Source organism: Abrus precatorius, unplaced genomic scaffold (genome assembly GCF_003935025.1).
Source record: "Abrus precatorius isolate BTA unplaced genomic scaffold, Abrus_2018 Scaffold2, whole genome shotgun sequence".
Lineage (NCBI taxonomy): Eukaryota > Viridiplantae > Streptophyta > Magnoliopsida > Fabales > Fabaceae > Abrus > Abrus precatorius.
This window is the reverse complement of record NW_020874362.1, coordinates 28,281,421-28,306,209: the sequence shown is the minus strand read 5'-3', so window position 1 is coordinate 28,306,209 and position 24,789 is coordinate 28,281,421. Positions and strand designations below refer to the sequence as shown.

The window sequence follows — 24,789 nt, the reverse complement described above, 5'->3', positions numbered from 1 at the left end:
TAAATTTTATTTTTAATAATTTTTATTCTTAAAATATAACATCGATAGCTACATAGAATTTTTAAAATGAAAAGATAATTATTTTCTTAAAATAAGTTTCCATAATTTAAATCTCTTGTCAAAAATTATTTTTTACCTATTAGCATCTGGCATAGAAACTTAAATCATAAATTAATATCATATAATACTAATTAAAAAATTAAATAATTTTTAAATAATTTATTTTTCTGTAGTAATATTATGAAAGACATCGTAAAAATAGAGTAAAATTAACTAATTTCCTAATAAACATAATTTAATAATTTTTATTTATATTTAAGACAGGAAGAAGTAGATGTTACGTATACGCATTAAGTGAACTTGGAATTCTAACATACTATCAAAGGGTATCGGTATCTAAAATGATTAATATAAAATATAATAATTTAGCTAGATAAGTAATTAAATGTATCATTTTGAATAAATAAATGAATCAGTTATTCAAACAATTATAAATTTATAATATCTATATGTAAGTATGTAGGTGCTTTAGTTTAAAAAAGACTTTCAGTGGTTATGCTCATGCATTGGTGTAGTATTTTTAGTTCTTTTACATGTATAATTTTATATTTGTCACGTCATATACTATTTATTATTTCTATGTCTTTTACTCCAAAAATAAAAAATATAACTTGACATTATTCTTATTTTATTGAAATGAAATGTGGTGGAAGTGGAGTCGAGTTGTGTGGATAGGACCGAGTCAACTCAGTGGAAAAAGGTGTTATTTATTGTTGTATGATTATTGGCAATTGTCATGTTTGAATAGGCAGTGAATCAATTAGTGTGAGTGACAGAGTGGTACAGCAATTCACCCCAAATGAAAATATAATGATTAAATATAAATTAATCATGATTTTTAATTAAATGATTATTGTATGAAGAAAAGAGAGAAGATAGGGAGCGAATTTCTAGAGAAATGTGAAGCACACGAAAGGGACTGACTGAGTGTGTTTGGAAAAGAGAGAGAAATTGGGTGGCTGTTGCCTCGACACATCAAACACTCTTTTCTGACAGTCTTTTTGTGGGCCCCCACTCCCAGCCAGTCAGCCCTCACGGACGGCACCTCCCTCTCTCTCTCTCTCTCTCTCTCATAATACAATTATGCCATAATCATTTTCATACCTTGCTGTAAAGCTCTCTCCCTTTCCCTTCTTGTAAACTCTCCTCTACCTTTCTTATTTAACAATTTCACATTTTTACGTATGGGTAATAAATTTGGAATTTATTATATATAAATATTGTTGTTTATTAATTTTAATGAATTAAAAGACTAGAGAAAACATTGTCTTACTCACTTTGAACCTAGTTAATTATTTGTGTAAAAAATTATTTATGTCACCGATGTTAACTATATGTTATTTTAATTGACATGGTAAAATTATGAGTAATTTTGATTTACATTACATTATCTATCATTTGTTTTAATCGTATTATGATGTCTCTTTTTCATTAGGTGTGTATACCCAACAATTTTCAATTAAAAAATTCACCCTTTCTTAATTGGGTAGATTTAGTACTACACCTGAGTATATAAAGAGTGAGAAAGGGAGAAAGAGAAAAAGTGGTCCAGAGGAGTCTATGGCTGGCTGACCCTGAGAGGCTCCGTGTTAGATAAGCAGAGAAAAAAAGAGATCGAGTGAGAAAGATATTTTAAATATATTATTCTCTCTTCGTTTAACTCTCATTCATTCCAAACTATGACTTGTGCTTTCCGCGCGATTCACATGTAAAACCAATTTCAATTTCTTCCAAGATACATATTCTTTTTCCACTTTTTGTCTCAAATGAGAAAATCAATGGAATGAAAATGAGTATTCAATCTATCTAGCTTTACTTTGAATATGCATAGATATTATTATTATTATCTTTTCCCAGCACAAGCACTGGTAGCAGCTAGCTAAAGCACTTTTGGTTTTATATTTTGTTTTGGCAGTACCTTCATCAATCCACTTTTGGTTTTGGAATTTGCCTTAGGTAGCTAGTTTAGGACACACAATTTTTCTTTGGTTCCAAAATGATGTCCGAAGAAGCCTTTTCTGTTGCTCCCAACACCATCAGAGGCTCCTTGGTTCATGTTCAAGAAGACCCCAACTCAAACTCAAACTCAAACCCTAATCCAAACCCTAATTCAAATCTAGCTAGGAAAAAGAGAAATCTACCCGGAACACCAGGCAAGTCATGATTAACCCACTTCTCATATCTTTCATTCTTATTTATTATTATTATGAACACAATTTTTTGTTAATTAATCGAAAAGTGGTTGATTTAATTATAAGTACTAACCATATATACGTGTGAATGAAATGAATTGTAAGCAGATCCAGATGCAGAAGTGGTAGCTCTGTCACCTAAGTCTCTTATGGCTACCAACCGTTTCATATGTGAAATTTGCAACAAGGGTTTTCAGAGAGACCAGAACTTGCAGCTGCATAGACGTGGACACAACTTGCCGTGGAAGCTGAGGCAGAGAACAAACAAAGATCAAGTGAAGAAGAAGGTGTACGTGTGCCCAGAGAAGAGTTGTGTGCACCATGATCCCTCTAGAGCCCTGGGAGACTTGACAGGGATAAAGAAACACTATAGCCGAAAGCATGGAGAGAAGAAGTGGAAGTGTGACAAGTGCTCCAAGAAATACGCAGTTCAATCGGATTGGAAGGCCCATAGCAAGATTTGTGGGACTAGAGAGTACAAATGTGACTGTGGCACACTTTTCTCCAGGTTAGTATTTTTCACATAAATAATATATATAATTCCCATTAAAATGTCTCATTATCATATATATAACTATTAGGTTTTCCTTTAATTTGCTTCTTATATACGGGTGCCATGCCATGATTGTTAAATAGTTTAATTAATTTGTCCAACAATTTGACATTCAATTAATTAAAATTTGAATACCAATTAAGTGTCTTTAATTCTTTAAATTTAATGGATGACAGATATATAAAAGAAACCAATGTCACGTATGTTCAATGTGCAAGGAGTAATTGAGGGAATATTTGTTTGGAATAATAAATGAGGGTTCTTAATTGATGTTTATGTGTGTTGTATATGTGGTAACAAATCAGGAAGGACAGCTTTATAACGCATAGAGCCTTTTGTGACGCTTTGGCTGAAGAAAGTGCGAGGATAACTACAGTTCCAGCAGCTTTAAGTAACTTCAGAAGCGATCATCATTTGACTAATGCTCAAGCTTCGAGGGTCCCTCAGATTTTTCCCGGGTTTCATTCAGAATATGGTGGTTCAGGGTCAGAACCATTGGGCAATTATGTTGACTCGGATCAAGGACAACAAAAGCTAAGCCTACCACTATGGCTAGACCAAGCCAATTCTCAGCTTCACCCATTTAATTTTCCAAGCAAATCAAGTGCTTTCACTTCAGGAGCAAACTCTGCTAGCACTGTGCCTGATCTAGTGCAAACAATGGACATGTTTGGGTCACAGTGGGTGAATTACCGTTACCCAGAAACATCATTCACAAATGCCAACCTATGTGTGCTACCCCCACATGGACTGAAGCAAGAACAAGAAGAAAACAAAGGAGACTTGTCGCATAGCACAAGCTCTTTGTACTTGAGTAATCACAACCCAACTCACATGTCAGCCACCGCACTGTTACAGAAAGCGGTTCAAATGGGATCTCCAAGGATCAACGACCACATGTTTGGCCTTGTGGGAAGCAACAGGAATAACAACGACAACATTAGCCACATTGTTGAGCTTCGGAAACTGAACGAGTTCGTTAATGGGGAAGGCAATACCAACACCAACACCAACCTTGGTGGTGGGTATTTATTAAATGACTCAAACAACTCGTTTGTAGTACTGACGAACACAAAGGTTTTGAATCACCCGGTGATGCCGGTGGATGAAGAAACAACACCATCAATTGTGGGCAAGCAATTACGTTCAATAAGCTCAAATAACAAAAACATTCAGCTTGGTTTAACTAGAGACTTCTTGGGTGTTGGAGATGATGAATCAATAAGAAGACCCTTCTTGCAACAAGATCTGGTTGAATTTAATGCAATGGGGTCAGGCTCAGCCATGAACCTGCAGAGCCAGTACGGTGGACACTACTGCTAGTGCTAGAGTTGCAATTTAATGACATGTACGTAGCCTTAAAGAAACTAGCGAAATTGTGTCATAGTGATATATATATAGCTACCCACTCTTATTAGCAGGAGCATGTAAACTGAACAATATTGAGAATGGGGATAGTGAGACATGTACCGAGTTAGACCAAGAAAGCAAGTTAACGAGTCGACTCGGTCATGCACAGTGACATTAACTTGAGTGTGAGATTTCACGTGTTATATATTGGATATCATAGAGAGGTCTCGTGAAGAAGGTGGGGGCCATTGCATGTTAGAAGGGACAAAGGAATAGATATGTAGAATATGAGATGAGTCCAAAAACCAAAGGGTGATTTGATTCTCCGTTATGGAAGGTCCCTACCCTCTCTCTATATGGCCATGCATGACGATCGTGGAAGCTATATAGTTGCACTGTTGTAGTTAATTTTCTTTTTTTCTTTTCTCTAACGTTGATGCAACATTACAGTTACAGTGTCGTACCATAACCTGGTGTGTGACCTTTTCACTTTCTTTTCAGTGTGTTCTTTTAAACTGTGCAGACCGTGAAATGCTGCTTTCCATGGTGAAATAATAATAGAAGACTATGTCCAGAGGTCTTTTCCATCCATTTTAAATATGTTTTCATCATCCACAACGCTCTTTTCGTCGTACTTTCACTGTATGATTCTGAAAATTTTTTTTCTGAAAAAATGGAAGTAAGAGATAAATCATATAGTAATAAGAAAAACAGTAGCAGCATGATTCACCAAATTTTATCTTGTCTGCTTGCTGCTTAATTCTCTTTTATCTGAGTACCGATTATAAAACTATAGACAAAGTCATAAATGAAATAATAATAATAAAAATAGATAGATAAATAAATATAAAAAATAAACATGAAAATATAATGGATTGAAAAATGATTATTTTTTATTTTTTTAAGGGTGTATCAATATACCTTTTATTTATATAAAAGAATTGAAAAAAAATGAAGTTTAATTTTGGTACAATGTTATTGTACAAAATATTATACTGTCAATTAATTAGAATATATTATTGATAAAATATTTATATTAATTAATATAACATTAATAATTTTTGCTGATATAATATTTTATGATTGAATGTCAATATATATTTTTAAAATTTATCTATATATTTAAATTAGATTAAAAATAAATATATAAAAATATAATAATAGAAATAAATTATGATATATATTATTAATAATGTGACATAAAAATAAAATGTAAAATTTATGAGTGTACAAATAGAAGTTAATTGAGATGCGCTGATTATTACACAGTGATTTAATCATAAATTGTCATTTCATTGATGATCGTTAATTTTTGTAATTATTATAGTTATCTAATATTATGTGTTAATATTTTTAAATTTTTAAGTTATCGTACATTTTATAAAATTTTAATTTCTTTTAAATTTTATTATTATTTTTTATTTTTGTGAGTATCTTTATATATATATATATAAGTAACATTAATAATGATATATACATATTTGCATATTATTAATTTAATTCAAAAGATACCAAAGTTATTCGGTTAATAAAATACCATTAAAATTACCTTAATTGTATTTTTAAAAGAGAAAAAATCAATTAAAATTAATTAATTTAATTTAGTTTGATTTTATTTTTTATTTAATCTAAACTAAAAAAATAAAAATTTAAATTGTTTGGGTCAAATAACCATGTATTCCTTTTAACTAGAATAACCTCATGTTATGGATATGAAATATATAAGTGATAATCATTATTCTCTTTCATTATCATAAAAATAATTAATACAAATGTTGTTTAATATGTTCAATATTGTATCAGGTTGATTGATTTAGACAAAAAAAAAAAAAAAAAAACATCTGAATTAAAATTACAAAATTGGCATTTAAACTAATACTGATATGATATGATTGATTAAACTCAGTTTTCGAATTTATTGAATTAGTGCACCCGTAAATGACGGGGAGAATAATTTCAGTTCGACAAATTAGCAAATGATATATTTAAAATTTAAAATTGGTTAATTAATTAAAAATATTAAATAAAATTTAGTTATTAAATTAGTTTAAAATATATACATAATTAGAGACATGAATATCATTAATTAATATATTATAATTTAAATTTTAATAATTATAATATTTAAATCTTATAATAAAATAATTTAATTTTTTATTTTACTCTTATTTATAAATAATATTATGAAATGCAACGCTAGCAACACGTGGCTTAATGAGGAATGATTAAGGAAAGTTGTATATTGGGTTTATTTATTAAGAAGTCTGGATGCTATTGAGTTATTAATTTTGAACTGTGGGCTCGGTTATTAGGTTTGAGACTTATTAAAAATCATCTTAAGATTAGAGGTTAAGGGTGTTAGAAATAGACTGTAAACCAACAATTTATTTAATTGGTTTAAATAATTCTACGAGCCACAAGTTTAATGAATTATGCTTTGTATACTTACTAGAATATAAGATTTATTATTTTTAATTGTTTAAGATTAAAGTTAATATTAATTTTTTTAAATTAATTAAACATCTGAAAGTTAAGCACTCAAATATAATTATTCAGTTTGATTTGTGCACAAACATTGATCTTGATTAGTGTACAAAGTTTTAACAAATTATAAAAAATGAATCCTGTTTAGTTTGGGCAGAAAATGAACTTTCAATTCTATTTTTGTTTAATTTAAAAGTTAAATGTTTGTAAAGTTAATTGTTAGAGAGAGATGATGGAGAAGTTGAGATTAGGAGCTTCAAAATGGAAGACATGTGTGAGTTCAGAGGCTTTACTCTTGACCTTAGCAGGAGGTAGAGCAAGAGAAGTAGTCAGTGAAGATAAGAGAGACTTAGAGATAAGTGTGGGTGAAGAAACTGTGAGAAGAGAAGTTACAGATAGTGATAATTAAAGAGGAAAGAAAGGTATAGTTACATTATTTAGTTTTGAGAAAAATCACTCTAACCTACGAATGAAATTAAAGTGGCACATCCATCTAAGGTTAAGGTTAGTGTGTTGTGATTGGAGAGATTTAGATATGAAAGCAGAACAATAACGTATCCAAGTGGGGCATGCCACATCAAATCCCATCCTTTCAGCTTTATTTTCATCCTCTCTGTGTGAATCACATTAAATAAATAAATAAATATATATATATAAAAGTATAAATAATTTTGCTTTTTTTTGTCATTTTCTCACCTAACATAACATTGTAATGTTATTTATTAAAACAAAAATTAGTTTTCAGCATTAATTTTTTGCATTCACTGCAAAATATTTTGTGCATTATAGCATTTCGCGAAAACATACAACAGTCACATGCTTGTTAAGAGCCAAATTGGACCCTATGTTTCAACATCCTCTGATCCACGAGGTAAAATAATGAATGAATTAAGAATTTTATTAACCTCATAAATTAAGATTAAGTTTAAGTATCTATAAATAAATTTTTTTAACACAGTTATTATATTAAAGTTATAAAAATATAGTAAATATTTTTTTAATAACATTTTATTATTATTAACTGCTTATCTTCAATTCTAAGGATTGAAATTAACAAAATCTTTTAATTAAATAAAGAGAAAGTTGTATTACATTTTAGAAAATCTAATTAATTGTAAGAATGGTTTAACTAACAAAAAGTTTTTGGCTAAACAGTTACGTTCTTTAAATAGAATGACAAGTATTTCATTTTTTTATCATAAAAATGAAAATTTTATTTAAATTCTTCTTATATTTTAAAAAAACTTATCTCCAACTATTGATTGCAGAAATGATTCAAGTTAAAAAAAAGAAACAAATGAGTCTTATATAATATTTTTTTATACTCTAAAAAAACTTTATCTTTGATAGTGATTTTACTCAACAAAATAAGATTATAGAATAATCTATTTGGTCTAAAAGATAATTTTTTAATTACTTAAAAAAAAAAACTCTTAAGTGTTGGTTCGCTATTGCCCTTCATAAAATTTAAAGATGAAAACATATAAAAATGGTTAGTTTTTATGTCATGCAATTCACGGCTTTGTTGATAATCAGTATTTACTATAATTAATATTTGATAGATAAATAATAAATGTACTTAAAGGAAAAATCTTATAAAGTATTTATAAATTTCTATCTTGTATGTTCTAATATTCATTTGTACATCACTCTTAAGTTTTCTTACAACATTCGTTACAAATTATATTTTTAACATTTAATTTAATATGTATTAATTTAAAATAATATTAACTACTAGATGATTTTAAGTTGTATATCTAATAAAAATGAATAAAGAATTATGATTACTTAAAAATCGTTAATTGTATGAAGTTTAAAATTTTAAAATATGAGTTTAGACTAAAATTATAGAAATCAGATAGATTACATCTTGAAAGAGACAGTTTTATTATTTATTATAAATTACATTTTAAATATTTAATGTAATATATGTATGGATTTGAACATTAGAATTAAAGTTGATTAAAAGTTTTAAAAAAAAAAAAAAAGTTGATTAAAAGTTTATTTTGAATTATAAGAAAGTTTTATCACTGTATATTGAATTATATCATTCAACAGTTTCAGATTAATTAAATTTTCTATCTAAAATGTATGTAATTTTTTAATAAATTTTCAACAGTGCGCAAAAATGTTGATAGCCACGATAATTCATCACTTGATACAAACACTAAGATAATTGACCGTAAGTAATTTGTCATATCTTATTGAATAATTTGTTTAATAATTTAGCCTATTTTATAATAATTAATCGTTTGAATTTCATATTTTAATTAATTAATTAAAATAATAATATTTTTTACGTGTGCCTAAGTATACACAATAAAAATTTATATATAATAATTTTTTATTAAAAATAACAAAATATCACATTATTAATGGATTAGTAATATTAAATACTATAATTTTTAACCAAATTTTTTTTATTTTTTAATTATGTTTTTGACAATCATAATTCTAACATTTCTTAATGAATTTTTTTTTCATCAACCACTGTAACCTTACCATTTACCAAATTTTAACTGCGCCAAAGAAGTTAGAGATTTTAATTACTAAAGTTAATTACTCGAGGCAAAGTTTCTATTAATTTCTTCTTCCGAAGATATCATAAAGCATGCTAATATATGGAAGCAATCATAACGTAAACACTCTTACATAAATTAATTCATAAATGAATACAAACAATCACAGATCCCCTAATCCAAATTCACCACTAAAACATTCACGCTTTCCCGCAAATCACAATCATAATACTCCAAAGCATGTGAGCTATTATCTAGGACGCTGGTAAATTCAAATCATACACTTGTTCATGATGACAACACAGTCACCAGAACTGCTGCAAGAACAAGGGACATCCACTTTCCATATGCATTCGTTTTCACAGTGCCCGAGTTTTCGTTTGTGGAATTAATCTGAGATGATTCTGAAGAATCTGGGGATAATGGCTTCTCCTTATCAGCTTTTGGCGCATTTGCAGATGGTTCTGGAGCCAAAGACGGTCCCTTTGCAGGTGCCTTGGCCACAGCAAAGAAGTCCATAGGAAGAAGCACCTTACCCACTTTATAGATAGCAAGATGCTTATCAGTATATATAATGCCATTGATGGTGGTGTTTACCTCACCAGTTGAGATGTTCACACTCCCTCCGTAACTAACCACATTCAGTTCCACCTTTCCAGGTTTAGCTCCTGCAAGTGTTTTCACAGGGTTGGTGAGAGTATCAAAGTTAGAGCTGGAGACATAGTCTGGAAGAACGTGGAACTGCAAGAGTTCAAGCTTTTGTCCATCAGAGAGAGTGTTGAGGAAGCCTGCTTTGAGTTCAGAGAAGGCACTGTCATCAGGTGCAAGAATGGTTAAGCCACCTGATTTAGTAGTGAGAAGCTGTGCATTGAGTTGGTTGATCAATTGGGTGGTTTTCATGAGGCGGATTAGGATGTTGAATGACTTTGCTTTTCTCAAGATTCCAACGATGTCAACTGCTGGAGTGTCCGGAGTGGCATCACTTGGGCTTGGTGATTGTGGTAATGAGGGTACCAATGGTTTTGGAGATGCTGCTGGTGGGGTTGGTGTAGGTTTTGCTGGTTGTACTGGTGCACCAACTGGTGCTAACTGTGCTAGAGTCACGGTGGAACACATGAGGGAAAGTAGCATTGCAAGTGAGAAGCACAAGAGTGATTGCTTCTTCAACATGGTTTTAGTTTTGGTGAATGATGGTTAGGATGGTTTTGGAAAGGAATGTAGATGATTGGATTTGTGTTGGGAATTAGCACTTGATGCATTGATGATACGGCTAAGATGGCTTTTATAGAGCAAATTTGAGACAAGGAGACAACGATAGGTAGGTGAAAAACATTGTTTAAAAACTGTGATTTGTGAACATACATTGTTGTTAGCTGGCAGGAGAGATTGAAGCGTTGCATCAAGGATGTAAGATATATGAAAGATGTCATTGTGTTTTTGTGATTGAAGCCTACACCAGTTTCCAGTCACAATCATCTGATTTTTTTGTGAATTGTTGCTGTGACAATTGTAATCAAACAGTTCAAATATTTGCTGTGAAACAAAGAGTTGGGTTACTTTTACTTATCTTTCTTGGTAAGATTTTCTTTTAGTCGGATAGGGTTATGAGAAGGGGAGTTTTGGAGGAGAATGGAGTGGAAGCAAATATATAATTTATTTTTTAAATAAATATATTTAAAATTAATATTTTTCAAATAAAAGATATAAATTGATATAGAATATAAATTTAATATATTAATTATATATTTATTATTGTAAATAATATATAATTTTTTAATTTAAAATTTAAAAATAGTCCTCTTACTTTTCCCATTAAAATTTTTCTACCAAACATACCGTAAAGCACCATTGCTATGAAACAATTATGCCTTTAACTATCATGGAGAGGTGGTGCATCCATCATGAAATGATGGAGTACTGAGTTGGCAGTGAGAAGAGGCTGAACCAAAGCATTGGCTGGTGGATTCAGATGTCAACATATGCAACTATTTTGCTTTCACGTCATAATTCGAATGTTATACATAAACTGCATGCTTTTAAACCAAATAAATTATAAATTTAGAATATATTTGATTTAGAAAAAACAGTTTCTATTTTTAAAAAGAAAATCTAACTTGCTCTTAGTCTTTATGTTTGATATAGTTTTTATTTTAATTTCTTAATTTAAAGTTTTATATTATTTTTTACAAATTAAATTTATTTATTTTTGTATTTAACATCATATTTTATTTTAATTTTTATATAAAATATTTCACTTTATTTGGATCTTTTCATATGAAAAGTTATATTCTTCAATTACTTTACATGACAAGTCATTTTAATTTAAATTTTTACATAAAAATACTTTAACACGGTTTTGATTTTAGTATAAATTTAATGGAAATTACCTCTACCAATATGAGGAGACATATAAAATAAAAGAGGCATATCTTATCCACCGTTAATTTGAATTTAAATATTTTACAAACATTTTCTAATTTCTTACTTTATACATTTCTGTACTTTTTTTACTTCCTTTATAATTAATCTTAAATAAAAAGTATAAGTTAAAAGTTAATTTAAATTTAAATTAGAAATAATATATTATTTTAAAGTGATTTTCCATTTCTTTAATTGATAACCAATTAAAATTATTTATTTTTCATAAAGATATATCTGGTACTTTTCGAAATTAAATCTCTTTCCATTGGGCCGAACGAGGGGTCCTTTACATTTGAGGCCGTGTCCTTATTAGGCTAACCGAATACAATGAAGCTGATGTAGAAGCTTTTAACGTACGGGATCACGGAGAAAACACTAGGCCTTTTGGTAAAATTAATATGGGCCTGATTGATTTGCCCATTATCTGTTTCTATTTTTATTGAAATAATAATAATAATATGTTTGGTGTAAGATTATATTTTTTATTATATTTTTCATTTGTGTCATAGTTTAATTCTAAAATGATAGTATAAAAATATTTATAGCACTGTTAATGTATTTTGATTAAATTCTTGTATAAAAATAAAGAGAGAATAAAAATCTGCTCGAATATCAATTCATATAGTCCATACTATTAAAATCGAAGAAAACTGGTCTAAAACAATCATGAGAAAAATATTTTTTAAATTTTGAATCTTAATATGTTAAAAAATCAATTTTTATCATCTCATAAATGCTAAATTACAGAGATTCATATATGAAGTTTATTTATAAATTTTTATTATGAAAATTATTGTTATTGATATTTTTTAATCTTTTAGGACCAATAATATATATAATCATTTTATATTAATTTATTATTAATATATTAATACTATTCAAAAGTATATATTTAATTATCTTCCATTAATCACCGCTCAATTATAATTGTACCAAAATCAATAAATCATAAATTAATATATTTCAATATAGGATTGCAAATTTAGTTCTCATAGAAATGTCGTATCAGTAAACATAACATTGTTAATTGCTACCTAAGTTTGCAAATTTTTTTTCTTTCTGAACTACAAATCCCTTCCAACTTTGTCACTGTCAGCTTATAATAAAACAGAACTTGCTATAGCGATGCAAATGAAGTATAGATTGACGATGACTCTTGCGATGAGAAATGAGAATGTTTCAAATACACAATAAATTTTCCTATACCCATTATACTGATGCTTATGGCAGATCAACAATTGATGTCTCATTAAAATTTTAAAAAAAAAGTGGTAAAAGTTCTTGTTTTGTTTTAAAGGGTTATTTTCTTCCTTTTGTTTCATTGGTTAAATTTGAAGCATTTAAAGTAGGAGATTATATTAGGATTCCAAATTCAGTTCACAAACAATTTATGCATCCTTAAACATATAACATGATTCATTGCTACCTAAGTTTGTGTATTCATACTTTCCGAACCATGACTCCCTTCAAACTTCATTGATGTTAACTTGTTAAGTTGTGGTACTAGTGCAATGCAACAGAGGTTAAATGGGAAGTCACGTGATGGAATTCAGTTTTCCAAATTATAAATGAATCTTTCCCTTCAAATTGTTGGTGTAAGATTTACATGGTTTGTTTTTATCACCTACTCAGAAAAAGAATTTTGTCAAGGCAAGGATCATATCCTTAATAATATCATACCCACCATACCAAAACAATTTTCAGTATCATATGACCTATTATCCCTTTGCATAACCAATCAAAATTTGATGCGCACCTCATTGGCTTGGGAAAAATATTAATTCAATTATCCAGCTACTTCAAGTAAATGGTTAACGAATGACGGGGGTTTATATCTGAATTTACTCAGAAGAGAAATTTTCAATGTCTTTGTGAAAAGTGGAACACTTTTGTATTGCAATGCAACCTATTAATTGCTTAAGTAGTAAATTCTGGACAAAGTTTCGATGAAAATCTTCTTCAGAATATATCATAAACTTGCAAAATATGGAAACAACCTCCGTTGAAATGTGCATCAGAAAAATAATGAACCAACCATAGCATATCTTAGAATAAATTCATAGATACAACAATCACATATCCTCTGAAAAGTTCACCAATATAGTACTCACTCCTTTCTCGCAATCTTCAATATTAACTGCATGGTAAGTAATGGCTTGGATTTTGGTAAATTCACCCAAGTTCTACTATGGTTTATGACCACAATACAGTCATGAGAACTGCTCCAAGAGCAAGTGACATCCACTTTCCCCACACACTGATCATCACGGTGCCAGAGTTCACTTCAGTGGGATTAACATGTGAAGAATCTGAAGATGATGAAGCATCCTTATCAGGCTTAGGTGCCTTTGCTGCATCACTTGAAGGTTCTGGAGCCAAAGAAGGTGCCTTTGCAGGTGCCTTAGCAACAGCAAAGAAGTCCATAGGAAGAAGCACCTTACCCACTTTATAAATAGCAAGATGTTTATCAGTATATATAATGCCATTGATGGTGGTGTTTACCTCACCAGTTGAGATGTTCACACTCCCTCCGTAGCTCACCACATTCAGTTCCACCTTTCCAGGTTTAGCTCCTGCAAGTGTTCTCACTGGGTTGGTGAGAGTATCAAAGTTAGAGCTGGAGACATAGTCTGGAAGAACGTGGAACTGCAAGAGTTCAAGCTTTTGTCCATCAGAGAGAGTGTTGAGGAAGCCTGCTTTGAGTTCAGAGAAGGCACTGTCATCAGGTGCAAGAATGGTTAAGCCACCCGATTTAGTAGTGAGAAGCTGTGCATTGAGTTGGTTGATCAATTGGGTGGTTTTCATGAGGCGGATTATGATGTTGAATGACTTTGCTTTTCTCAAGATTCCAACGATGTCAACTGCTGGAGTGTCCGGAGTGGCATCACTTGGGCTTGGTGATTGTGGTAATGAGGGTACCAATGGTTTTGGAGATGCTGCTGGTGGGGTTGGTGTAGGTTTTGCTGGTTGTACTGGTGCACCAACTGGTGCTAATTGTGCTAGAGTTACGGTGGAACACAGGAGGGAAACTAGCAATGCAAGTGAGAAGCACAAGAGTGATTGCTTCTTCATGGTTTTAGTTTTGGTGAATGATGGTTTTGGAAAGGAATGCAATTGATGGTGTAGGATTTTGTATGTTATTGAGTGCTTGATGCATTGATGATATGGAGGATATGGCTTTTATATAGAGGCTGGGAGATTGCGACAATTAGGTGAAAGGCCTAAGTTTAAAACCTTATAATCGTGATTTCTGAGCATATACACTCAATTGCTAGCTGGCAAGAATATTGAGGTGTTGCATCAACGATGATAGGTGCATGTAAGTTATAAGCTAAACTGCTAAAGGGTTACTTCAGATGCTTCATGTATTAGAATTGTTTTTCATTTTTCCTTTTTAATAATGTGAGATCGAGTGATTAATAATGTGTCAAAACTGTTTCTGCATAGAGCATTTACTCCTGATCAGATTGTATTTAGGTAAGAGTATGATATTTTCGAGTAATAGGTGCAATGATAAATGTCAAAATATTATCGACTAATAATATCATATAATTATGATTTTTAATTTAGAAACCATATATAAGGCAACATCTAAGGGCATGTTTGATAAAGTATTGCAATCGATTTTGGCAGCAAGGATTTTTTTGTCTATAACCTGTTAACCCCATTCATGTTGCATTGAGATTTGAATATTGATCGTTGATGCTGCATTAGAAATCGTTCATGGTTTTAAGAATGTGGTTCAGCGTGCTAATTTTCTTTTGACTAAAAAATTAATGTCTGTTTACTTCATGGGATTCTTTATGCATTGTTATCATCAGGAATGGCATGGTCAAATATTAACAATACTAAGAAGAAAGCAAATGAACCAAGCCTGATGGAATCTGAGTGAGCTTTAAAACCTCAGATAGTCAGGTTAATTTCGTCACTTCTTTCTACAATTACTAACATTACATCCTACAAATTTATAGCTTTTTTTTTTCAGTTACAGACGAACATAGATATGCTTTAACCTACTGATAGAAGAATACGTTTATTTTTTTTTTGCAATATGTTTTCAGGAAAATATTGATTGCTTTCTTGTTTTGATGGTTTTTGACGATAACGTGCTTAAATATTGTTAAGTAGGGTAATTGTATGTTTATCTTAATTAGCTAGCTAAGTCTCTAGAATCTTTAGTTAGTTAGTTAATCCAATCCAAGGCTTGTCTGTGCTGTAACACTAACAGCTATCACCACCATTGTGAAGCTTGCTCATCATGCTATTCACAATATTAAGAAAGATCACCTGATTGTAGATTTATAAACAACTATTACCGGTGCACATGAAAATTTTCCACAAAAGCTGTTGTAGATTTTTACCCAATTTATCCTCCATTAGCAAATAATCTGAAAAGTTCAATACAAGAAAAGAAAAAGGCAAAGCCTTCTTTATTGCATTTCCAAGGGCTGCAATATGTTATCGATATTTTACCATGGCAAACCGTGAGAATAAGTTTGATAACTTCTGCAGAACCAGGGTGTAGCAAGTACAGATGATTGCAACACTTTCTGAACATTGTTATATATCTCCTAACATAAGTAAATGGGGGCACAATATGAACGGAATTATAAAACATTTTCTTTTATTAAACAATGAAAACTATTTTTAATATAAAGAAAAAGCAGTATTACAAAACTGAATGCACCTTAAACCACCATCGATCTATAAAAAGCAATGAATAACATTACAGGAAAATGTAACACCTAACTCCCAAAGAATGATGGCCTCGAATTCTCTGTGCATTACTTGTACTTCAATTGAAAATGTATCTCCGCCATATTCATGCACTCAAATGAACTTGTTTGAGGGACACCGGCTAGAGGACAAATATCTCCACTGGAATGGAACTGTAACCACATAAGAACTGGAAAAAATAGAGAGATACCATTGAACAATGAAGATAGAAGTGGCTGATAGAACCTCGCCACACACATTAAAAAGCAGTGGCTGATCATCTACTTGGTTTTGATCGTTTCTTTTGTTTCTTATATTGTTCAAATAGCTGTAGTGATAGTGCAGTCCTATCCAATTCCCTTCTCAATTTTTCATTCTCCTTGATGTCATGAAGAAGCATGAAATGAGAACTAAGTTTCATTCGCAACTCATTGTCGTCGAATGAACTCATAACTGTTGAAGAGCCAATGGAAGGTGATGTAGGAGAGCCATTTGTTCGCCTCTTCTTGTTATTTAATTTTATACTGCCACTTTGTCTGAAACATAATTCCTGGTCCAGAGACATTTCCTTGAAAGCTTGTTGAGGAGAGGACTTGGATAAAAGGAGCTGGTTATGTGCAGCACTCATGCTTGAAATGCCCGAGGCTATTGTTGATATAGCTGGATGATAATGCTTTGACAAAAGATTTAGTTCCCAAAGTACTGATGCAAGGGCACCGCTTAAATTGGGGTCTGTCGAATATGGTTGATATTTCTGCATACCAGACAGGGAGACACACATGGGTTAACTAGTTAGTCCATAAAAGCTGACAAAGAATGGTCCTCACTAAAATATTTTGCAATCAAATTTACACGCTAGTGTTTTTGGCATAGACCCTTGTAACCTAGAAATTTATATTCACCCAGTCTTTCATTCAAAAATAAGATCTCTACAAAAAATCCTTTATAGTAAAGAATAGCTTCAGGCTGATAAAGACAACACTTAAAGGTCATAGATCTGAAGACAATTTAATCATTGATACTATGTTAAAGAGGCAAGAAGCACAACCAAAGAACACCCAAATGTATCTTGCCTAGCAGAATATAAATACAACCAATAATATTGGTAAAAAGCACTACATTGAAATAAAAGATTAACTATTTGCACGATATATATATATATATACACTGACAAAGTCACTTCACAATTCATCCTTAACTTCATATGAATTAGGTCCCTGTATTTTAATTTGGCAAACTCTAGTATTGCACCTATATTGGTTGTTTCTCTCACATCTGTTAGCTAATACATGTTCTAAACTTCTCCTTAACATGTTCTTCATTATTTCTTTTATTATGACTCCTTACGAGAATACCCTAATATTTGCACTCTTGTACAATCCTCTCCCTATTTAATTAAACTTCTCAAACTATAAAAAAAAAAGAGGAGAAAACATTAAGCAAGGATTCTGAGGAGATGAACGGACCTTCTATTGCAAACAAATAATACATGAAAGAAGTAAGCTTACAGGAATTGTGCCAGAAACAGAGCCCCCTCCAATGTCATTTTCCAACAAATTTCTGCATTTTATATTCTTCTGAAGGAGATGCTTCACGGTCACCAAGGCTGAAACAGGTTCAAAGAAAACCTAGATGTTAAGCCTGTTTCTCTTTTCTTTTGATTTCATTTTCCCTATGTTCCATTTTCAACGGTAGTAGCATTCATGAAGTTGAAGGTTGATATAAGAATATTAAAACATACCAGCCATGGAATCTGCAGATCCCACGCAAAGTGAAAATGTTGCTAATCGTTTTATAAATGCAGCAGTTTTCTGCATGTCATGTTGCTTATCATCACACAACATTATCTTCAAAGCTTCTGCTAACACCTCCCCTTGATCTCTGTTTCATAAATATGAAACATATAATTTAACTGGAATAAGGTAAAACATATATCCAAGCTCAAAATTTTACTAAGGTACATCTCCTTGTCTAACATTACTCGAAAATTGAAGCAAGGAATAAAAATTAAAAAGACAAAAACAAAATCCAGTAGCACCTTCTGTTTCCATGATTTGGATGCATAAAGATGTATATTGCATAAATATATATCAAAGGAACTTACTGATTCTAAAACCACAAGCCGTAAGGAGAAGACCTGGTAATCATTTTTATTTCTAAGTCCAACATGCTCGCTCATAAAAAGCCCTTGGGGCTTTAAGCGGAAAAAAAAAAAGCCCACTCACCTTGCACTAAAATTATAACTTCAATAGAAAAATGAGGGAAGAAACGACTGAATTCCTAACCATATGATAATGAATAGTTTTATACCTACTTATTCTAAAAGCTTAAGACGTTAGGCAGAAACCCATAGGTTGTATATTATCTCTAACAATACAGTTTGTTATTATAGTTACTAATTTTATATGAATACTTGTGTATGCAAACTAGAATGCAAGACAACACACAAGAACAGGTACATTAATATCAGTATCCACAGAAATGACCTATCCTGCATATCAAGTAGATTTTCAGAAACAGGAAAGAATCAGTCATTTGGACAATTAGAAAAAAAGGAACTTCAGGATATAGTGCTCTAACACAAACCTTCCTGGCCTATATTCAAGTAGAAGATTATAAAGATGGAGAAAGAAGTCCTGTAAATCAACATTCAAGGCATCGAGATTGTTCCTCATCACTTTAAAAGCAACAATGCAACATTGGAGACGCTCGGATACAGTCAAACATTTAGAAGACTTGTCAGAAGTGTTGCCTGAGTTACTACTTCCAGAAGCAAGTACTTTCAGATGGTTCATTAAATCACCCATGAAATCAAGGTCAATCAGATGAGAAAATTTTGCCAGTCCTTTCAGACATGGAGCAAGCAATGGGAGGGATTCTGCTGCAGCAGATAATGCCCCAGGGTTTGCTTCAGAGCTGAGCAAGAAAGTGAGGGAAAATTATCAACCATCAGGAAAGAATGTTCGGTTGCATGTGTAAAATTACAAGTATAGCTTACAAGCAATCATAATTCATAAAGAACAAACCAAGAGCTGTAAAAACTACAGGGCAGATAATAAAATGTATGCTTAAAATTCAGTTTTGTTGGCACATTCATTGCAATTGGAATTTTGCATCAAGAGAGAGTTAGTGGATCAAGCATATGTTTTAGTTGAATGTCATGTTATTGATTTATTTTGGCAGCCTGGTTTTAATTTAATCCAACCATCTATGTCAGTGTTTCAGCTGATTACGTATCTAATTTAATAGACAAGAACATCACTAATGTTTTCCTCTAATATAGTAATACACAAGATATAGAAACATACCTGGCACCAATGGACTGCATTGTATGCTTCAATATGCGGAAGTATGTCTCAAAGACAGCAGATAGTGTTTCAGTTTGCATTTGTCTCTTCTCCCTAACATCTGGGGTAAAGGATGCAGCCTTGTAATCAGCTTCAACCTACAGAAGCATTCAGTACAATATTATTCCCACCAAAAACCAGAAGACAGACTTTTATGGGGAAAAAGTAATAACCTCCTCTCTTGTCTTAGAAATCTGTTCTTGCCTAATTTTCTTTCTATCATTCTCCACCAGCTTATTTGAAGCCTCCAAGTTTTTCCTTTTCTTACTTTTCTTGCTTTTTAATTTCTGATCCTCTTCTATCTTTGCAGACTTCACAAGATCCTCATCAAATGAAAGAGACCAGAAAACCTGAAGCATCATTGAAAAGAACAAATGTCATTTAACAGCTTTGGGTTCAGGGAAACATTCCACATAAAAAAATAGGATTTTACCCAAATAGCTACAAGGCACGTTTGTTTGTGCTGTACCCATGAGCTAAAAATAATAACATTTTTGGGGGGAAAAAGCTCTAAAAATAGCCATATCATAGAATAAATTTTTCTCAGCTTAAACAAACAGGCTCCTTAATTATTTTACCACTCAAAAAAGTAAAATAGAAACTGATGATACAAATACAGGAGGGGGCGGGTCATACATCAACAGAATCTGGGTGCGATTGGCAATTATGAGCTTTAACATGATCAGCAATCAATCTAACAGCCTCCACGGTAGCTTCACCACCATGTTTACCCTCATTCATAAAGAGCGATTTAATTGTCGAACAACAAACTTTCCTGTGGAATAGAAACAAGAAATTATAATCAGATACAGAATAGTGAGAGTAAGTGTCATGAAACAGAAAAATTATTATTCAAATGCATTATCTTAGCAAGAAAATAACTGGTAACCAACAGACCACAGGGTATAGTTTAAGTGTTTAAGCAAAAGATTCAGGGGTCAATGTTAAATAGAAGCTAAGCAAAGGAAACTTTATCTTTCCACTATTTGAGAAATTGAAATTAGAACAGTGGCTGCGTTAGAGAACACAGCCTCCAGAGAAAAGTGAATGATGTTACAAAAAATATAGCTAATAGAAGATCCATCATTACAGTGATTAGATACATGACTTACAATCATTGAATGATACAAGATAATTAAGTTACAAAACTTGGCAACAAGTTCCTGTTGTACAGGTGTGACTACACACCTGAAGCATGTATGTAGTAATTTTATACGGTAACAACAATAGTTGTTTAATTGGAAACATGCACAGTACCGTTTGAAAATTCTAAGCCTTCAATACAACTTCTACAAAATATTCAGTTCCTCCAAAAACATTATTTTTTGTAAGGTATGCTTTCCAAAAGTTGGCAAAATATTCTTTACACTCTCCAACACCACCTTAATCACAAGAAATCAATATGCATATATTCCGTCCCCATCAATAACTCAAAGGTGCTTCCATTAAGAAAGAAAGAAAATGCTTTATCTGTACATTTATAAACCCAAATTGCCAGTAATTTAAAGACAATTTTTATGTTGAATAGAACTAAATAAGGCAGTTAAACATTTTAATCCATCAAGAACCCAATTACTCTAGATTTCTTTTCTGTTGACATATTCTTCACCCTAAAATTTGAACACTTATAAAACACATTTCATGCTCTTTCCTAGGAAATTCCAAAAAATATTGGAGAAAGCTTATTTTAATGAAGAATGGTCAGCACCTAATGGCTTCATTAGTAGAGCTTATGTTTCTGACAGTAGCATCCAACAAGCTTTCCCAAAAGTTGAAATGAGGATTCGCATCAAGCAAAGAACAAATACAACGAACTGCTACAAGCTGAAATAAAGGCTTCTTTTCTAAGGCTATCAGCCTTTGCAAGTATGCCTGACAAAATGACAGATAAAGAGAGAAAAACTTCTTGGTGGCACATATGTAAATAAAATTCATATTTCATAATAATTTCAAACAATATATCATAAAAATTTGACCAATGGACGAAGTAGATTCAAGAAAAAGGTAACAAGCACCATTTCTTGCACAGGAACTGAAGTCATATCTGACAGCATAACATTTTTTCAGCTAAATCAAGTACTAATAGTATAAATTACATAACACTCAAGTATGAATATGAACCTTATATGCTGAAAGCAGAGTTGATTCATAATAACGCATCTTTCTAACAGTCTTTGAAACCTTCATTTCTAGTTCCTTTTCAGTAGGAAGCCTGATCCGATAGCTGCACATTAAATGCATTAACATGAAATATAAAACATTAAAAATAGAACAAATGACAATTGTCAAAGAAAAATAACCAGATTACCGTAATATCACTACATATAAAATGTGCATTATAATAAATAACTATCAGGCAATACCCAGGGACAATATCTTTGAAAACAGCCAAGAGGGATAGAAGTCCAAGTTTAACAATGGTATGATCATTATCTTTAGATATCTGCACCATCTCCTTCAGAAATTTAATATTGGACTCTGGGTCTGTAAGCAAGGCATTCCCCAATTCTGCAAGTTTACACTTCTTACTTTCAAATGCCTCCTCAGCAGTAAGATCTTCTTTTACCTCAGCCTTAACAAAGAAAAGAGAACATATAAAAAATTACACACAACGTTGAGTTCAATAGTTTCTAGTCCAGTCAAAAGGGCAGCAGTTCAAGAGAATATATGAAATAAACTATTAAAATGAAAAAACAATTATTTTACTTTTGAGGAATGCTTGCAACACAATCTTTCCAGCACACTCTCTATTATTAGGTGAATTTATGCGAGTCTTGTTAAATAATCTAAGCCCTCTCTTAATTTATTGAGACTCACATGAAAATCACCTAATAATAGAGTGTGTTGTTTTTCTATTTTTAATGGACAGAATTGTTGATGTGACATGCCATGACAATTAGGAAAAGGAAAAGACGACCTTAGTACCAAAGGCTCACATAAAAAAAATATCAGCAAATTAAATTATCAAATTTACAATTACTAGAGATGTGTGTGATACACGATTCATCAAAACATTCATAAAGCAATTCTGTAATTGCAATTTGCACGCAATCAATTAAACTTGGTTTTACTTTTCGATCATTTCATTTGATCTTTTTATGAAAGCATTCAGAGCATCCAAACCATAAAAAAGAGTTAAATAATATCAAGTGTTAATCTGATTGTTTAATACCAGTACTGCTGCTTGCGGTGTTTCTTCCACTTCTGCTTTAGCCACCTCTTTCCCTTGTTTTTTCCCCTCTTTTTTCATTTTCTTAAGTTTGGCTCTCCGTTCAGCCTTAGTAAGCTTCACTACACCTTTGTCTGCATTGACATCCTCTTCGGCTCCCTCTTCACTTGGATCATTCTCAGATTCTGTCTTTGTACCTGCACAATATGAGAAAAGCATCAGTTACCAAAGCACTTAATAAAAGAGTAATCAGGTGACAAGTGACAACAATGCACAAATTATATATTGAACGCTAGATACCTGTCCGGTAATAGAGTGTTCCATCCAATGTCTTGATTGGAAGAGCATCTACACGATCAACCTGCAAACCAGTTTCTTCTTTTTCTTTGTTGAGAGCATTCTTTCGCATGCGTTTCTCATAAAGTTTTTCCAATGCATCGTCTTTGGCATCAGCAACCCGTGTAACGTGCCTAAGGATGCACAGGAAAGTTATTTCCTAAGTAAGCTCATCACATAAAACTCATAATAACACTGTACGATTACATAGCTAAAGAGTTAAAATTCCAAAGAGAATTTCATGCTGTTCAAGTGACAGAAACCATACTACACATCTGCCCTCAACATTCAAATATAAGGCTCAAAAAGTTTTTTATACAACAACCGTTAAAAATGTTATAATGCAAAATAAAATTAAAAAAAAAAAATCGACAACGTAAGTTCATCGCTATGGAAATTTCAGAGTGATAAGTCTGTAAAAATTTTCCACTTTCATAAATGGTGAAATAAATATTCCAAGTATTTCACCTAATCATGCACATAAACAGTCAAAGCTGACAATCAACATGGATAAGCCAAGTTTCACAATACTAATATAATTTCACTGCCTAGGAAAGCTTTCAAAGAGAAAAAAAAATCCATTTTTTTATTTTCCGTATTTATAAGTTGAGACAAAAATTTCCTAAAACATTCAGAAACAAGGGTACTCGAGCTAAAAATTTACACCAAATGTAGCATTGCAATTAAGGGGAGTATAAATTAATATAAAAACCATTGAAAAGAAAAATAAAATAAAATTAGGAATGGGGTTGGAAGAAAGAATCGAACTTGGTGATTGAATAGGTGTCCAAGCTGGAAAGCAAGGAGGCATAGCCGCGGTTTTCCTTGACGAATTGGAAGTCATCGTCGGAAACCTCAACTTCGTCGTCTGGGATCTCCGGCGGTAGTTCCGGCGGAAGAACTATTTTCGGCTTCTTTCCCATTGAGCAGTTTTGTGGGAAGGGTTTAGTTAGGGTTTATTAAAATTGTTGTTAGGTTTAGACGCTACAGTGATGAAAACGTTGCCCCAATTTAACCGGCATGCAATTTCCTTATTTTGCTATTTCTCCCCCTCCTCGCTAATTATACGATTTATGTAAGATTGAATGATTAAAATAGTTTTCTTATACTCGCATTTAATTTTATATATATATATATCTTATACTCGCATTTAATTTTATATATATATATATATATATATATATATATATATATTACTGCACAATTTTATTTTATTAATATAATTTTTAAAATTATTATATATAGTAAAATATGCATTATTCTTATCTATTAGGACTTAATGTATTTTTTAAAAATATAAAAATTAAGGATGATAGATGAAAGAAATTAAACATATGGAAATTAAAATTGAGGTTCTTTTTTATATTATTTATAATTTTCATAATTTTTAATAAACTTTCATTTTATTTTTTTATTTCTTTCATATATATCATCCTTAACTTCAATTATTTCTTTCACATGACTTTGAACAATCTGGAGCCCATTAAGAACTCCCCAAAGTCTTGCTTAAATACATGTACAAGTTACAAGAAAAATACAAGCACCCCAATGATCTCTTACTATCCCTCCACATGAAGCTTTGGATGATCTACTCAGAGCATCAATTATATTAAATTTGATCCAAAATTTCAAAGGAGTTATC

At 31.5% G+C, this 24,789-nt stretch overlaps 4 protein-coding genes across 7 annotated transcripts; 1 reads left to right on the top strand and 3 right to left on the bottom strand.

Annotated features, from left to right (window-relative positions):
* The first annotated feature begins 1,603 nt into the window (after positions 1–1,603).
* Positions 1,604–4,748, top strand: LOC113857854 (zinc finger protein BALDIBIS-like). Of its 2 annotated transcripts, XM_027490098.1 has the most exons (4): positions 1,607–1,678; positions 1,976–2,213; positions 2,361–2,760; positions 3,111–4,743. In XM_027490098.1, the coding sequence occupies exons 2-4, from the start codon at positions 2,057–2,059 to the stop codon at positions 4,126–4,128; spliced, it is 1,575 nt and encodes a 524-aa protein (XP_027345899.1). In that variant the 5' UTR covers positions 1,607–1,678; positions 1,976–2,056; the 3' UTR covers positions 4,129–4,743. The 2 variants fall into 2 exon arrangements, with proteins under 2 accessions (XP_027345898.1, XP_027345899.1); XM_027490097.1 differs by having other exon boundaries at positions 1,604–2,213; positions 3,111–4,748.
* A 4,604-nt stretch (positions 4,749–9,352) lies between these two features.
* Positions 9,353–10,347, bottom strand: LOC113857857 (fasciclin-like arabinogalactan protein 11). Its single transcript, XM_027490100.1, has one exon. It carries the CDS (start codon positions 10,326–10,328, stop codon positions 9,447–9,449), a length of 882 nt encoding a protein of 293 aa, XP_027345901.1. The 5' UTR covers positions 10,329–10,347; the 3' UTR covers positions 9,353–9,446.
* Positions 10,348–13,600: 3,253 nt separating this feature from the next.
* LOC113857858 (fasciclin-like arabinogalactan protein 12) lies at positions 13,601–14,718 on the bottom strand. The gene has a single exon (XM_027490101.1). The coding sequence runs from the start codon at positions 14,649–14,651 to the stop codon at positions 13,773–13,775; it is 879 nt and encodes a 292-aa protein (XP_027345902.1). The 5' UTR covers positions 14,652–14,718; the 3' UTR covers positions 13,601–13,772.
* Positions 14,719–16,179: 1,461 nt separating this feature from the next.
* LOC113857853 (nucleolar complex protein 3 homolog) lies at positions 16,180–24,175 on the bottom strand. Of its 3 annotated transcripts, none has more exons than XM_027490094.1 (13): positions 23,916–24,175; positions 23,112–23,281; positions 22,815–23,008; positions 22,006–22,214; positions 21,764–21,866; positions 21,351–21,514; positions 20,279–20,417; positions 19,816–19,992; positions 19,604–19,740; positions 18,882–19,211; positions 18,037–18,176; positions 17,804–17,901; positions 16,180–17,049 (listed from the first exon to the last, which is right to left on the bottom strand). In XM_027490094.1, the coding sequence occupies exons 1-13, from the start codon at positions 24,068–24,070 to the stop codon at positions 16,573–16,575; spliced, it is 2,493 nt and encodes an 830-aa protein (XP_027345895.1). In that variant the 5' UTR covers positions 24,071–24,175; the 3' UTR covers positions 16,180–16,572. The 3 variants fall into 3 exon arrangements, with proteins under 3 accessions (XP_027345895.1, XP_027345896.1, XP_027345897.1); XM_027490095.1 differs by having other exon boundaries at positions 16,191–17,049; positions 18,882–19,203; positions 19,587–19,740; XM_027490096.1 differs by having other exon boundaries at positions 16,191–17,049; positions 21,351–21,466.
* Between the last annotated feature and the right edge of the window lie 614 nt (positions 24,176–24,789).

Excerpts from the sequence above, each read along its gene's own strand:
- LOC113857854 (XM_027490097.1), top strand. The coding sequence starts at position 2,057 with ATGATGTCCGAAGAAGCCTTTTCTGTTGCTCCCAACACCATCAGAGGC. Across the intron at positions 2,214-2,360 it reads AAATCTACCCGGAACACCAG|ATCCAGATGCAGAAGTGGTA; the intron begins GCAAGTCATGAT and ends AATTGTAAGCAG. Across the intron at positions 2,761-3,110 it reads TGTGGCACACTTTTCTCCAG|GAAGGACAGCTTTATAACGC; the intron begins GTTAGTATTTTT and ends GTAACAAATCAG.
- LOC113857857 (XM_027490100.1), bottom strand. The coding sequence starts at position 10,328 with ATGTTGAAGAAGCAATCACTCTTGTGCTTCTCACTTGCAATGCTACTT.
- LOC113857858 (XM_027490101.1), bottom strand. The coding sequence starts at position 14,651 with ATGAAGAAGCAATCACTCTTGTGCTTCTCACTTGCATTGCTAGTTTCC.
- LOC113857853 (XM_027490095.1), bottom strand. The coding sequence starts at position 24,070 with ATGGGAAAGAAGCCGAAAATAGTTCTTCCGCCGGAACTACCGCCGGAG. Across the intron at positions 21,515-21,763 it reads CTCTGCTTTCAGCATATAAG|GCATACTTGCAAAGGCTGAT; the intron begins GTTCATATTCAT and ends TCATTTTGTCAG. Across the intron at positions 19,204-19,586 it reads CAGGTATGTTTCTATATCTT|CAAACCCTGGGGCATTATCT; the intron begins GTGTATTACTAT and ends TCAGCTCTGAAG.